This window comes from Bidens hawaiensis, unplaced genomic scaffold (genome assembly GCF_021521415.1).
Source record: "Bidens hawaiensis isolate Kalapana, Puna unplaced genomic scaffold, B.hawaiensis_p1.1 tig00006805_1, whole genome shotgun sequence".
Taxonomy (NCBI): domain Eukaryota; kingdom Viridiplantae; phylum Streptophyta; class Magnoliopsida; order Asterales; family Asteraceae; genus Bidens; species Bidens hawaiensis.
In genome coordinates this window covers 599,745-613,979 of record NW_027491464.1, presented here as the reverse complement: position 1 = coordinate 613,979, position 14,235 = coordinate 599,745, and the positions used below count along the sequence as shown (strand labels likewise).

At 32.9% G+C, this 14,235-nt stretch overlaps 1 protein-coding gene across 1 annotated transcript; it reads left to right on the top strand.

Annotated features, from left to right (window-relative positions):
• Nucleotides 1-12,402: 12,402 nt before the first annotated feature.
• On the top strand, nt 12,403-13,836 carry LOC143633605 (bidirectional sugar transporter SWEET6b-like; the record flags this gene model as incomplete). Its single annotated transcript, XM_077101873.1, has 5 exons — nt 12,403-12,449; nt 12,557-12,782; nt 12,847-13,026; nt 13,140-13,259; nt 13,341-13,836. Coding segments are annotated over 5 exons (711 nt in total), but the record flags the coding sequence as incomplete, so codon positions are not given.
• Between the last annotated feature and the right edge of the window lie 399 nt (nt 13,837-14,235).

The following is a 14,235-nucleotide window of genomic DNA, read 5'->3' as shown; positions in this document are numbered from 1 at the left end:
GTGCCAGAGTCAAAATAGAATACCAGAAACCATCTAGTCTACTACAACAACCGGAACTCCAAATGTGTAAATGGGAACACATCTCAATGGATTTTATCACGGGTTTACCTAAGACACCGACGGGATGCGATACCATCTGGGTGATCATTGACCGGTTGACTAAGTCTGCACACTTCTTAGCAATTAAGGAATCGGACAAAATGGAAAGACTGACTCGTGTTTACATGAAGGAAGTAGTGTCTAGACACGGAGTGCCTGTCTCAATCATTTCTGATCGAGATTCTCGTTTCACTTCGCACTTTTGGAAGTCGCTGCAAAGCGCACTAGGCACCCGTCTTGATATGAGCACAGCATACCATCCTCAGACGGATGGGCAAAGTGAACGAACTATTCAGACCTTGGAGGATATGTTGCGTGCATGCGTGTTGGATTTCGGAAAAAGTTGGGAACCTCACTTACCTTTGGTAGAGTTTTCGTATAATAACAGCTACCACGCAAGTATTAAAGCAGCGCCGTTTGAAGCGCTGTATTGACGGAAGTGTCGATCACCACTCTGCTGGGCAGAGGTGGGTGACAGCCAAATCACTGGTCCAGAACTGGTACTCGAAACTTCGGAAAAGATTGTTCAAATCCGAAATCGCATGGCAGCAGCACGAGATCGCCAAAAGAGTTACGCCGACAAGCGCCGAAAGCCTCTCGAATTTCAAGTGAATGACCAAGTGTTACTTAAAGTCTCACATTGGAAAGGTGTGGTTCGCTTTGGTAAGCGAAACAAACTCAACCCACGATATGTTGGTCCTTACCGGATAACTGAGCGCGTTGGTCCGGTGGCGTACTGACTGGACCAACCAACGGAACTCAGTGGCGTACACAATGTATTCCACGTATCCAATTTGAAGAAATGCTTATCCGATGAAACCCAAGTAGTCCCTTTGGAGGAACTGCAAGTTGATGAACAGTTACGCTTCATTGAAGAACCAGTCGAGGTTTTGGATTGGGAAACCAAAACGCTCAAGCACAGCAAAATTCCAATCGTTAAGGTTCGTTGGAACTCGAGACGTGGACCGGAGTTCACGTGGGAATGCGAGGATCAAATGATGAAAAATTATCCTCACCTTTTTGAAGGACTGACCAAACACAGAAAACCGCGAAACCTGGCAAACAGTCAGAAATCACCGGAGGTATGAATTAAATTTCGGGACGAAATTTCTTTCTACTAGGGGATGATATGACAAACTGAAAATTTTTTTTCTTACTTTTCAGGACGAAAATTCTTTAACATGGGAATGATGTGACAATCGTCAATTTCAGGTTAACTCCGTTAACTCAACTCCGTCAATTCAAACTTAAGATCATTGAATCTAAAACGCACACCTCATTACATTTAAACTAGGGTTTATATGACGCTTAACACTTACTACATGTGTAGTCTTTCGGGAATTGCACCGAAACGCAAACGAGTTGACGCAAACGATTGATGAATAAACGAAAAACGTCAAAACAGTAATTATGTGATAATTATGTGTTAGACTTATGTGTTATGTGATAACATGGTTATAAACGTTAACTCAAGATGTAAACAAGTTAGTTTAAGCTAGTTAAGTAATACTTAGAAGTGGAGGGGCCAAAGTGTAACATAGTATTCTATAAATAATAATAATAACTAAACCCTAACTATTATTTTCTTTTTCTCTCTAACCCCGATCGGAAACCCCACCCCCTTGCTCCTTGGCTGCCGTCGACTTGCACACACATATACAACTAAGAATTCAAGTGTTTGATTGAAGAATTAGGTGCTAGGAAGGTATAATCGATTATCCTATGCATCCTTTATACTTAATCTTGACTTTTATTGGGTTAATCACAAACCCTAGCTGCCGATTTTATATGGTTATGTGTTCATATGATTTTGTTTGATTGGATGATGTATTGATGATGAATTGATAACTAGATTGAATATTGTTACATGTTAATTGTTTGTGTCTTTGATTAGAGTTCAAACAAAAACCCTAATCATGTATGTAAGGTGTAATTGATGTGCATGGATGGTGTTTAGGGAGTCTAGAGTGTTATATGAATGCATGACAGTTCATAGATAGTTAATATGTTGAGTTTGGATGCAAACAGTTTCTGGACAGATTGTGTTATTGATGTTTAAGTGACTGTAACGAAGTGTAAATGTGAAAATTGGTTGAGATTATTGATACTACAGTAAACTAGGTTGAGTCTAGTTTCTAAAGAATATAAACTTGTAATTTTTGGACAAGTAGAAGTTAACTTTTATGATTTTACAAGAACGTTGTGCAAATCTGAGCTGTTAGACCTGCTGTTAGGTTGTTTTGTAAATGTTATATCTCATGAACTACGAGACCAATTGGGTTGGTTCCACTTCTGGAAGTTGACTTATTGAGTTAGAAACCTAACCCAAGTGGTCTTGCATTTATTGGATTTTTCGTTTACTGGGAATTGCAAATAACATTCTGTTGCGCATGAATTTGACTGTTATGAGTTTGCTATAATGATTTGATGATTGTGAGAAACCTATGTGGAATAAAAATATAATAAAATATGTTCTGGAAACCTAAGACATATATGATTTTGTGGTGATTTTTGGTAAATTAATTGAGATGCTATGATCGGTGGAATAGTACAATCTTTCAAGTAGGATTTCTGTCTCGGTGGAACTAGCTGCTGAGTTTTGTGAAATTGCATGAAACATGATACTTGCTATATAATTGTTATGTTTTGACCAAATTGCCCTTGCGGGGAATAATTGCTAATTGGTTGTCATGATTTGACCAAATTGCCCTCATGGGGAATAATGGCTAGTTAATTGTTATGTGTTGACCAAATTGCCCTTACGGGGAGTAATTGCTAGTGATGAATTTTATGAATACATGACACGTAAATGATTGCTTACACATGTATTGTATCACAAATACACCTGTTAAAGTCACACACGATTCACAAACGAAACACGGAACATGTTATGTGCATAGATATTATGTGCCGAGTCTAGATACTCGATAATATTCCGACACTTAGAAAAATCTCTTTGTTGTTTTAGAACGCTAGAGAGAGTTTTTCTGTGACGCGCATCTTGGTGATTTAATTTGGGAATTTATTCGCAAACAGTGAGTTTCACTTTCCCCTTTTAAACTTTTTAAACGCTTTTCACTTGGGGGAGATAACATACTCTGAAACGCATTTAAGATTTTGTTAATATAGATTATATATCACTTGTAAAGACTAAGTGGCAAACGCGTAAACTAAAGTCCTTCATAACATCGAACCGGTTAATATTTGGATAATAGCGAGTCACTGTTGAGTAGTACTACTGGGTTTGACAAACCCCACCCAACGCTAAACTCGACTGAAGGTCGAGTGGATGTAATCTTGGCTAAACACATACCATGGTCTGGATGACCTGGTGGCAAGGCAAATGATAAACAGTCAGCTTCGGTGTCGAACACTTAGTGATACTTGTTTTATAGGCTAGCAACCTATAGATATATAATTAACATAACACTATCTGTAACGCAAAACGCTGTAACGCAAAACGCTTTACGCAAAACGCTGAACGCAAACGCTAAACATTTATGTTTATATAAACTTGTGAACTCACCAACCTTGTGTTGACACTTTTAGTATGTTATTCTCAGGTAGCCGAGGCGGGCGCGCGGTTTAGGAACATGCATTGCTTGAAACATTTTTAATTATGCAAACTTATTTTAAATTATGATCATTGGGTTTTTAAGCCGTCCTGCGTGACGTAACATTGTTTTCTATGGTTTTACGCTTCCGCATTTAATTACTCGTAAACGCTTTCATGGTTTTGAAACTTTGTTTTATGGTTTGATTATAACTAATGATTCCGATCCTGTTAGTTCACACCCTCTGACGGTAAAACTCCGTTAGTGGATTTTGAGGGTGTGACAACGAATTACTTCTAATTCGTTAACTCTCCGTTAACGAACTAACTCTAGTTCGTTAACTTCCCGTTAACGAATTAGGGTTAGGTCAGAATGTCAGACTATTCTGACATCCTCGTACAAACATTCTCTGGCGCCCCCGTTGCCGGAATAACGGGATCTCGCCGGAAAAGCGAGATCTCGCTTATTTCACCACCATTTTCACCGTTTTTCGTCCCGTTCGATCCAGATCTGAGCTAGGGTGATCCCTAAACTCATCTTAGGTTCGGTTTATACCCGAACCCACCCGGATCTCATGACTTTAACGGTTTAACGGTGTCGACTCGTCGTTTCGTGACTAAATCTAATGGGTTTGGGTTCATACAACAACATACTAATCTTACCTCGGGTTGAAAACCGATTCTCCTTCTTCTTCCTCTTGGTTTCGGCTAGAGAGATAGAGAGTAGGATGAGAGAGAGCTAAGTGTGTGTTTTAGTGGTGTATGGAATATGTGTAAAATGAAGGGATTTGGGCATAATGGAGGTATTTATATGATGGGTCATGGGCTTGAGCCCATGGTCAATCTTCCTTTCATTTTAACCCAAGTCCATTACTCATATTACCTAACCCAACACAAGCCCGACTCATATTAACTCCTACTTCATTTAATTATTCTTCCGCTAACCCGAGTAAACTTTCTCACCAAAAATAAATAATATAGATAATATTATTTTAGAAATTTCGGGATGTTACATTGGGTTTAGGGTTTAGGGTTCGGTTTAGGGTTTAGGTTTTCGGGTTTAGTTTTTCAGGTTTCGGGTTTAGGGTTTCGGGTTTCGGGTTTAGGGTTTAGCGTTTTGGGTTTAGGGTTTAGGGTTTAGGGTTTCGGGTTTAGAGTTTCGGGTTTAGGGTTTAGAGTTTCGGGTTTATTTTGTAAAAGATAAAGAGGTAAAATAAGGATATTATAAATATATATACTATTAAAATTAAAAAAAAAATAGTATATATATTTACAATATTAATACTAAAAAAATAAATCAATAGTAATACTTGATAGTTTTTAATTTAATATATGTAGTGAAGATTATTAAGTGAAAAAAATGTTGTAGGGACTAATATGTATATAAATAATGTTAAGAGGTAATAGTAATTTATTTAATAAGTTAAGGGGGGTGTATATTTAGTAAAAATGGTGTGGGGGTACGTTTAGAAACACCCTTTTTAAATCAATAATTTATTTCTAAATTAGAGTCTTTAAATCAATTTTTTGTGTTTGATATTAAGATCAAACAATTCAGTTGGCGATTTTTATTAGGAATATTAGATTTTAATAATCCCTATTGAATGGTATTGACCGATAGTAATCCCTATTCATTTTATCGCCACTGGTGGTCCCAAATTCAAAAAAGTTGGGCCCCAATGGTCCCCCGTTAAATATGACTTAACGACGTTATAGTTTTTTCTAAAATTTCAAACCAATGTTTTGGGGCTTTTAATCGTTAGGAGGATACGAGTCGATTGGTGTAAACCTTAGTTCGAAACAGTGCTTCAAAATGTCGAATCAATGCTTCAACTCCGGTGTTTAAACTTACTATTAACCAAAATCAAGTCATTTGGAGCTAAGTTTTATATCATTCGACATGTATCCTCCTAACGATTAAAAGCCCTAAAACATTGGTTTGAAATTCAGAAAAAACTATAACGTCGTTAAGTCATATTTAAAGGGGGACCATTGGAGGCCAACTTTTTTGAATTTGGGAGCGCCAGTGGTGATAAAATGAATATGAATTATTATCAGCTAATACTATTCAATAGGGACTATTAAAATCCAATATTCCTTTTTATTATCACCAACATGTTCTCAGTTCCTTATAAACCTTTTCTATTACCCCACACTTTCTAATGTAGTAAAGGCATGTGTACGTAATATTGTAGCCATATCTAGTGTAGTGTAGGCACAGTGCAACCAAAACTAATATAGTGTATGCATTGGTTATGAAACATATGTTTTCTTATATAATGCAGTGTAGACAAAATTAATGAAAGCTAGGCTTACGTCATAAATTCTCATTACACTTGAATAGGTTATTCGGTTATCTCACTCATTACATCATACCGAACACTACTCTAGTTCCGGGCGTATTTTGGATCGTGATGGAATTTACAACCCCTAAGCTCTATTAGAGTATTAGCTCGAAATCTCGAAGTTGGATCATTTCATCAAGTCAGTTTGCAACTTCATGCAACTAATTTGGATAAATTTATCTATAGATTTAAGTTGTTACTACATTTTATTTTATTTTAAATTATCGTTTTAACCTGATTTTTACCGTGAACACAAACAACCTTTTCAAATTTAATTCAAATCCACTTTTAAAAATTCTGAATTTAATAATCTTGATTAAATTAGTATAATCGAATTTAGATTCAGTTGACACCCCCATTATAATTGTGCAATGTGTGTGTTAAGATTTGGGTTCATTTAAAAAAGTTCCAAAACTAACGGGCCAAACTTATAGCAGGCTAAGTGAGCCCAGCCCAAATGAGCTACCTCATAAAAATACAGAACAAGCTAGCTTGGATTAGAGATGGAAAAAAAACCGGTCCCAGACCGGACCTGCCCTAGAACTACCCGACCCGTGGATACGAACCATGTATCGTTTCCTCATTAAAATCATACCCGGACCCACCAGAACCGGTTCAACATTTACCCGGTTAAAACCCGGAGCGTTCATACTGGCTACGGTTCCTGAAAATTCCCGATTTGTGCACCTCTAGCTTGGTTGGCAAATTTCAATTCAAGCTAGAGATTGAGTCTGTAGCCAGCTCGGGGCTCTCAGTGAACTTGCTTATTGTGAACTTTGGTTCTTTTGCGTGTTTTTATATGTGCAAGTGTCGAACAAGAAGCTAAAACAACCTCAAAATTATTCTAGTCGCAATATCCATGGTGTAAATCTAAAAATATACAATAAAAATCTGTGATGAAAATTTTTGCAGGCGAGTCAACTAGCCAACTACGGAATGCTCGAATGTTCATACGAAAGGAGAGGCTCGAGCCGAATAAGCTCAATCAGAGCTATGGACGAGTCTTCACCAAGTTAACTACGAGTAAACTGAATTAAAGATTAGAATGCCAATATCCTAACCTTTAGAAGGGATGGGTGTTCAAATAGGAAGTTTATGATGCTAACTATTGCCTCGTGGGAAATTAGTCTGTTTCGTAGTTTTCCAATATGTACATGTTGTTTGTCAATACAACTAACTTTGAAATAATATGGTGGTGGTTGCGTGACCAGCGTGGGTGGGAGATGAGTATGTGGTATAGAGAGAAAAAATTGTTCATGAGTGATATTGCTAACTCATTTATATCGGTTTTCAAGTTAACAAGCTTTATAACAGTAGCTTTGTCTTATATCATTACATAAATTTAATCCCATACACAAATTTAGTATACTCAAATCAATCCATACTGAAAAATAAATAAATACATATACAAGAGAGAGAATGATTTCCATCTAGATAGACGTAAATTATTGTATTTTGTGTTTATCTACCTATATAATAAAAGAGTTGGTTTTCAAGTAACCATCTCTTCCGGTTTTTCATCAAATCTCTTTAAATTGTCACATAACATTTTGGCATTTTTTTTTTATTTTTATGTGTTTCATTGAAATATTTTTCATTAAATCTATTTAAATTGTCACATGAAATTTTGACATTCTTTTATTATTTTTTCTTCTTCATTAAAATATTTTTCATCAAATCTCTTTATAATGTCACATGACGTTTTGACATTTTTTAAAATTTTTTTTCTTTACACATTAAAATACTTTTTATCAAATCTTATTAAATTACCCCATGGTATTTTGGCATTTTTTTTATTTCATTAAAATTAAAATTGAATTCACATATAACGGGTTCTATTTAAAGATTTATTTGCAGATTCTATTAGAATATACATATTCATATGTTATCCTCAACCCTAATTTTATAATGATTATACTTTAATTCAAAGTATAAATGCGATTAGACTGTACATATTTAATTAACGATCGTCGTCTGCTTTTACATTCGTCTTCTACATTAGAATTATAAGGTTTGTTTGATTTCTTCTTTTTACATGTGTATCAATCTATATTCATCAACATTGGTATTGATTTATCAAGTGCAACACAAAATTAAAACATTCATATGAGATTCGTTGGTAAAAACATGGATTTCGATAAATTAATTATATCCTTTAGTTCTTTGATTAAATCCAATTTATGAAGCGGGACTTCTCAAATTTTATAATTTTGGTTTGAAAGTAAAGAGTTCTAGTCAGATTTCTATATAACTTTGTACAATATGACCTAAGTTTGACTCAGTCGATACAATGAAGCAATGGTTTCAATTCATCAAAATTTATCCTATTTATCTAACTCTGTGTCATAAATCAATCAAATAAACTTTTGATTGTTACAATTCTAATTGGTAACGTGATTTAAAATTTTGTGCAGGTTGTCAACAAAACAACAGGGTTTCGATTTTGGGCAAATAAATGAAGAGTGTTGAGGAATTCGAACGTAGATATGGTTCAAACTTGCTCAATAAAAGAATTTTAGTTTTAAAAACCAGCTTCATATGCTTAATTTTTTTTTCTTTTAAGTATTTGTTAAACATAATCGTTAGTTTGGTTAACGAGTATTTATTTGAAAGTTTAATCTCACCTGATTGAAGACTGAGTATTTTTATACGTATTTAGTGTTTTTTTATATTACATCATGATTTCAAAATTCGGTATATAAGTTTTGTAATAAAGATTTCAAAGAAATATTTATGACAGTTTTAAACATATCATAAGGACATTCATAAAAATGGAGACATGGACTTCTATTTGGTCAACATCGTAGTAAATTGAAACCGGTGTTTACAAAATTTAAGATGAAAAATGAAACCGACACATGTGAAAACATTTTAATTTAACTTACTTGGTTACATGTTTTAGTTTTTCAAATTTCATAAATCATATTTAATATGTCTAAAAATCTTTTATTTTTCAACTCGTGTGTCACACGGGATATAAGCTAGTTTTATTATAAAGATAAGCATATATATAATATGAAACCAATACCTTTTTTTCTTCTATTTTTCTTTTTTTTTAATTAAATAGCATCAATAATAGTTACGACTTAATTTGAATTTAAAATTAGAATCACGTCCTTTTCGTGATAATTAGTTATTAGGTAAGTTACGTAAGTCCAAGCCAGAATCCACCAACCTAACCTTGGTCGAGTTTCCGAGTCCCATTCAAAACTAACACCTGCATGTATTATCTATTCGTGTTTACAATCTTATAATAATCTATAAAAATAAAATTATACAGAATAAATATTTCAGTTATTATTACGATATACGAGAGAATAATAAATAAAAAAAGGGATATAGCTGATAAGTTTGAAAATCGGTTGATGATATATATATATATACATAGGATCAGGATTAGGATCATGAGAACCTTTTTGAAATTGAGAACTATGAGAACCATTTTGAACCACAAAAAGCCAAAAAATAAAAAAAAAATCATAAAATAAAAAAAAACACAAAAATCAAAAAAGTAAAAAAACCAAAATTCTTATTTTATCATCCCGGTTTCATTAAAAAAAACTCGGTTTAGCTAAATTATATACACATATGTATACTATATACATATATGTATATTTACATGATTTTTTTGTACACATGTGTATAATTTAAGATAAATGATACTGTACATATGTGTATATTACGTAACTAAAGATTATATAAGCTATACATATGTGTATAATACGACGTTTTTTTTAATTTGTTTTATTTTTGTCATTTTTTTTAATGAAACCGAAATGAAATATAAGAATTTTGGTTTTTTACTTTTTAAAAATTTTTATTATTTTTTGTTTTATGATTTTTTTAAATATTTTTTTTAAAAGTGTTTTTAGTGGTCCAAAATGGTTCTCAAAGTTCTCAATTTATAAAGGGTTCTCTTAGGATCCTTACCCTATATATATATATAGGATCAGGATCATGAGAGAACCTTTTTGAAATTGAGAACTATGAGAACCATTTTGGACCACAAAAACCCAAAAATAAAAAAAAAAACATAAAATCAAAAAAACACAAAAACACAAAAAACAAAAAAGTAAAAAAACCAAAATTCTTATTTTATCATCCCGGTTTCATAAAAAAAAACTCGGTTTAGCTAAATTATATACACATATGTATACTATATACATATATGTACATTTACATGATTTTTTTGTACACATGTGTATAATTTAAGATAAATGATACTATACATATGTGTATATTACGTAACTAAATATTATATAAAACTATACATATGTGTATAATAAGACGTTTTTTTTTTATTTTTTTATTTTTGTCATTTTTTATATTTTTTTAATGAAACCATAATGAAATATAAGAATTTTGGTTTTTTTACTTTTTTAAAATTTTTATTATTTTTTGTTTTATGATTTTTTTTAAATATTTTTTAAAGGTGTTTTTAGTGGTCTAAAATGGTTCTCAAAGTTCTCAATTTACAAATGGTTCTCTTAGGATCCTTACCCTATATATAAGATCAGGATCATGAGATAACCTTTTTGAAATTGAGAACTATAAGAACCATTTTGTATCACAAAAACTCAAAAATAAAAAAAATCATAAAATAAAAAAAACACAAAAATCAAAAAGGTAAAAAAACCAAAATTCTTATTTTATCATCCCGGTTTCATAAAAAAAACCCGATTTAGTTAACACATATGTATACTATATACATATATGTACATTTACATGAATTTTTTATACACATATGTATAATTTAAGCTAAATGATACTGTACATATGTGTATATTACGTAACTAAAGATTATATAAAACTATACATATGTGTATAATACGACGTTTTTTTTAATTTTTTTTATTTTTGTCATTTTTTTATTTTTTTAATGAAACCGGAATGAAATATAAGAATTTTGTTTTTTTACTTTTTTAAAATTTTTATTATTTTTTGTTTTGTGATTTTTTTAGATATTTTTTAAAGGTGTTTTTAGTGATCTAAAATGGTTCTCAAAGTTCTCAATTTAAAAGGGTTCTCTTAGGATCCTTACCCTATATATATATATATATATATATATAGAGAGAGAGAGAGAGAGAGAGAGAGAGAGAAAAGAAGCAATAGCATCATAGTCATGGTATGATTCTATTTATAGCTAGGCAAATTATTAATATTATTATAATTAAACTACAATTAGCTAGTCATAGGAGGATATGCATATGCTCTCTATCTCTATCTCGCATGTGTATGTGTATTGATATTGAGATAAATACATCAACATCAACGTATTTATATATATATATATATATATATGCTGCGAATTATCCATACATACATCGAGACTTCAATTCTTCCTCAATCGCTCCGTTTTCAAAGATGACGATGGATAACATGCAGATTCGTACTATCGTCGGCATCATTGGTACGTCATTCTCACGATCCGTTAATTTCATATTAATCTTCATCTTCATCATATCATTCAACATTCATCTCATCATCGTTTCTGATTATCAATTTATCAAACGCCATTCGTTAATCAACCGTACGTATGTCTATATATGTATATGAATTCAAGTGTGCATGGAGCTAGGTTTATATTGATTTTGTTAGGTTAGGTTTAATCAGTACGAGCTGGAGTGAATCATCATCTTACTTTTGTTAATCTCTTCTGTTAATTGTTAGGTATTTAAAATTCTGTTATGTTAGGTTAGGGTTAATTAATTGTAGCAGATGAATTAATTAATTGAAGCATTCAATTCTAGTTAATCAGCTGCATGTGTGATTCAATCAATCAATCAATCATACCCAGTGGAATCCTACCAATAGTAAAGCTATAAGTAGGGTCTGGGAGGGTGGGATGTAAGCACACCGTACCTCTATCCGATGGAATAGAGAGGTGGCTTCCAGGAAGACCCTCAGCTCAAGTTAACATTGTATGAGAGAAAATAAGGGGCATCAAAGTACAATAGTGATAAAATTGATAATAGCACGTAATAAAATTAATAATACTAATACATGTATAGATAATCATATAGAACTATGTGAGAAGAGAAAACATAATGGTGTGTGACAAAAAACATGTAAAGAAAAACCGCTAAGGTATTCTTTTCTCCCTAAAAATCCTTAGCCTTAATTCTAAGTCTCTAAGAATTACTATCCTCAACCATGTCCTCTGAGAGGCTTAGGTGTAGCAAATCATGTCTAATCCTCTCATCCCAAGTCAATTTTGGCCGGCCTCTACCCCTCCTCCCCCCTATAGTTATAGTTATGTGATTGTGAATATATATATCCTGATTTCATTCCTAATTGAATTGATGTGTAATTAGGTCAACTTCTTAGTTAATTCATTTAATGATGTGATCAATTCAATAGATTAATAATAATATCAATTATGTTAATGAAGTGCATTCCTAATTTCTCATTGCAGGCAATGTCATCTCGTTCTTCCTGTTCATCTCGCCAGCGTATACAACCTTCGTTTCCTTTATGCATTCATTCATTATATATGTGTATTAGTAGATACTAACTTTATGACTAAGTTAATGATATTTTATAATAATAAAACCTGCAGGCCTACAATTTGGAGAATCTTTAGGAAGAAATCAGTAGAGGAGTTTTCAGCAGACCCTTACATATTTTGTGTTTTAAACTGCTTGTTATGGATCTTCTATGGTTTACCCTTCAATCATCCCAACAGTACACTTGTGGTCACTATTAATGGCACTGGTCTAGTGTTGGAGCTCATATATCTCATTGTGTTCCTCACATATGGCAATAATAAAGTCAGAGTATGCACTTAATTCCTTCAAAATATCTTAACTGTCATATGTTTTCCGGCCTGTTCGCATTAGATATATCTAATTTGCCTTCAATCTGCAGAAATATATCACCTGTGCCTTAGTTGCAGAAGTTATTGTTGTTGGAGCTATTGCGGGTGCTGATTTGGGAGCTTTCGACACTCATAAGGCGCGGTCCACTTTTGTGGGAGCGTTTTGTGTCGTGTGTGGTATCTTCATGTACGGGTCCCCTTTAACTATCATGGTTAGTATCAATTATCAAACTTACCTTCTTCATGTATTTATTCCATATATTTTATTTACATTGTTACGTACTAACTGATTTCATGTTTCTTTATTATGTTAATTAATTGATAGTGGAAAGTGATCAAAACAAAGAGTGTTGAGTACATGCCACTCCCGCTTTCAGTGGCTGCTTTCTTGAATGGATGCTGCTGGACAGCATATGCTCTACTCAAATTTGATTTAGCTATTCTGGTAATTAAAGCATAATCTTCAATAATGTTAATATGCAATTATCACCTTATGTGAACTAATTGTTATGTTTTATTATTGTAGATTGCAAATGGTACTGGTGCGGTTCTTGGGTTTGTACAGCTTGTTTTGTATGCATGTTTTTGGAGTACAACTCCAAAGAAGAGCAGAACTCCACCTGCTAATGGTGGTGATGGTGAGGTGCAGCTCCAGAATGTATAGAAGTTTATATTTTCTGGTACAAATGTGGAGTTAGATTTTCATAGTTTCGGTTTACTTAGGTTTGAAATTCTGTCTAGTTTGTGGTTTTGGATTCATGTTTTGGTTACTGACATTTGAATTGGTTTTAGAGTTTTTTAGTTTCTTGAGTATCAACTTTTGAGAGGATTTGGTGGTATATAAATTTTGTGGAAATTTTTCTTTATGGTGGTGTTTAATGGTGTGGTTAACATATGATAATGATTGGATTTTTATGTTTTACTTGGTTAACAAGCGGATAAAAGAGTAAAGAATCTGTTAACTAAAGCCGGGATTCAAAGTGATTAAGTAAACAGGTTGGATCGGGTTAATACTTTACCATGTAACACACATATTATTAATATGGCATATCAAACACTAAACTTTTCTTTTGGAGAAACAGCAAAATTGGTTAACAGATTAGGCAGCAAGCAGCCTAATTAGTTAGTTTACAAATCAGGAAGGTAATTTAAGAAATAGAGTATGTTATGTTGGGAAATATATTCAAAAGTATAGTCAAATGACTTTGATTTAACTAATAAAAATATTCAAGGTTTAGAAGTTTGTGGATTTACATGAACAATAAGGAAGATTTGGACGCTCAAAAAGGTGCAACGTAACTTTTCGAATGCACGTCATTGGCGCAATGTGGTGTTTTGCAATTATCTAGCGTTTTATATAGGGCAGTATAATAACTTTGTTGTTGTAGAAGCAAGGGAGTCCTATCTAGAAATCTTTGCAG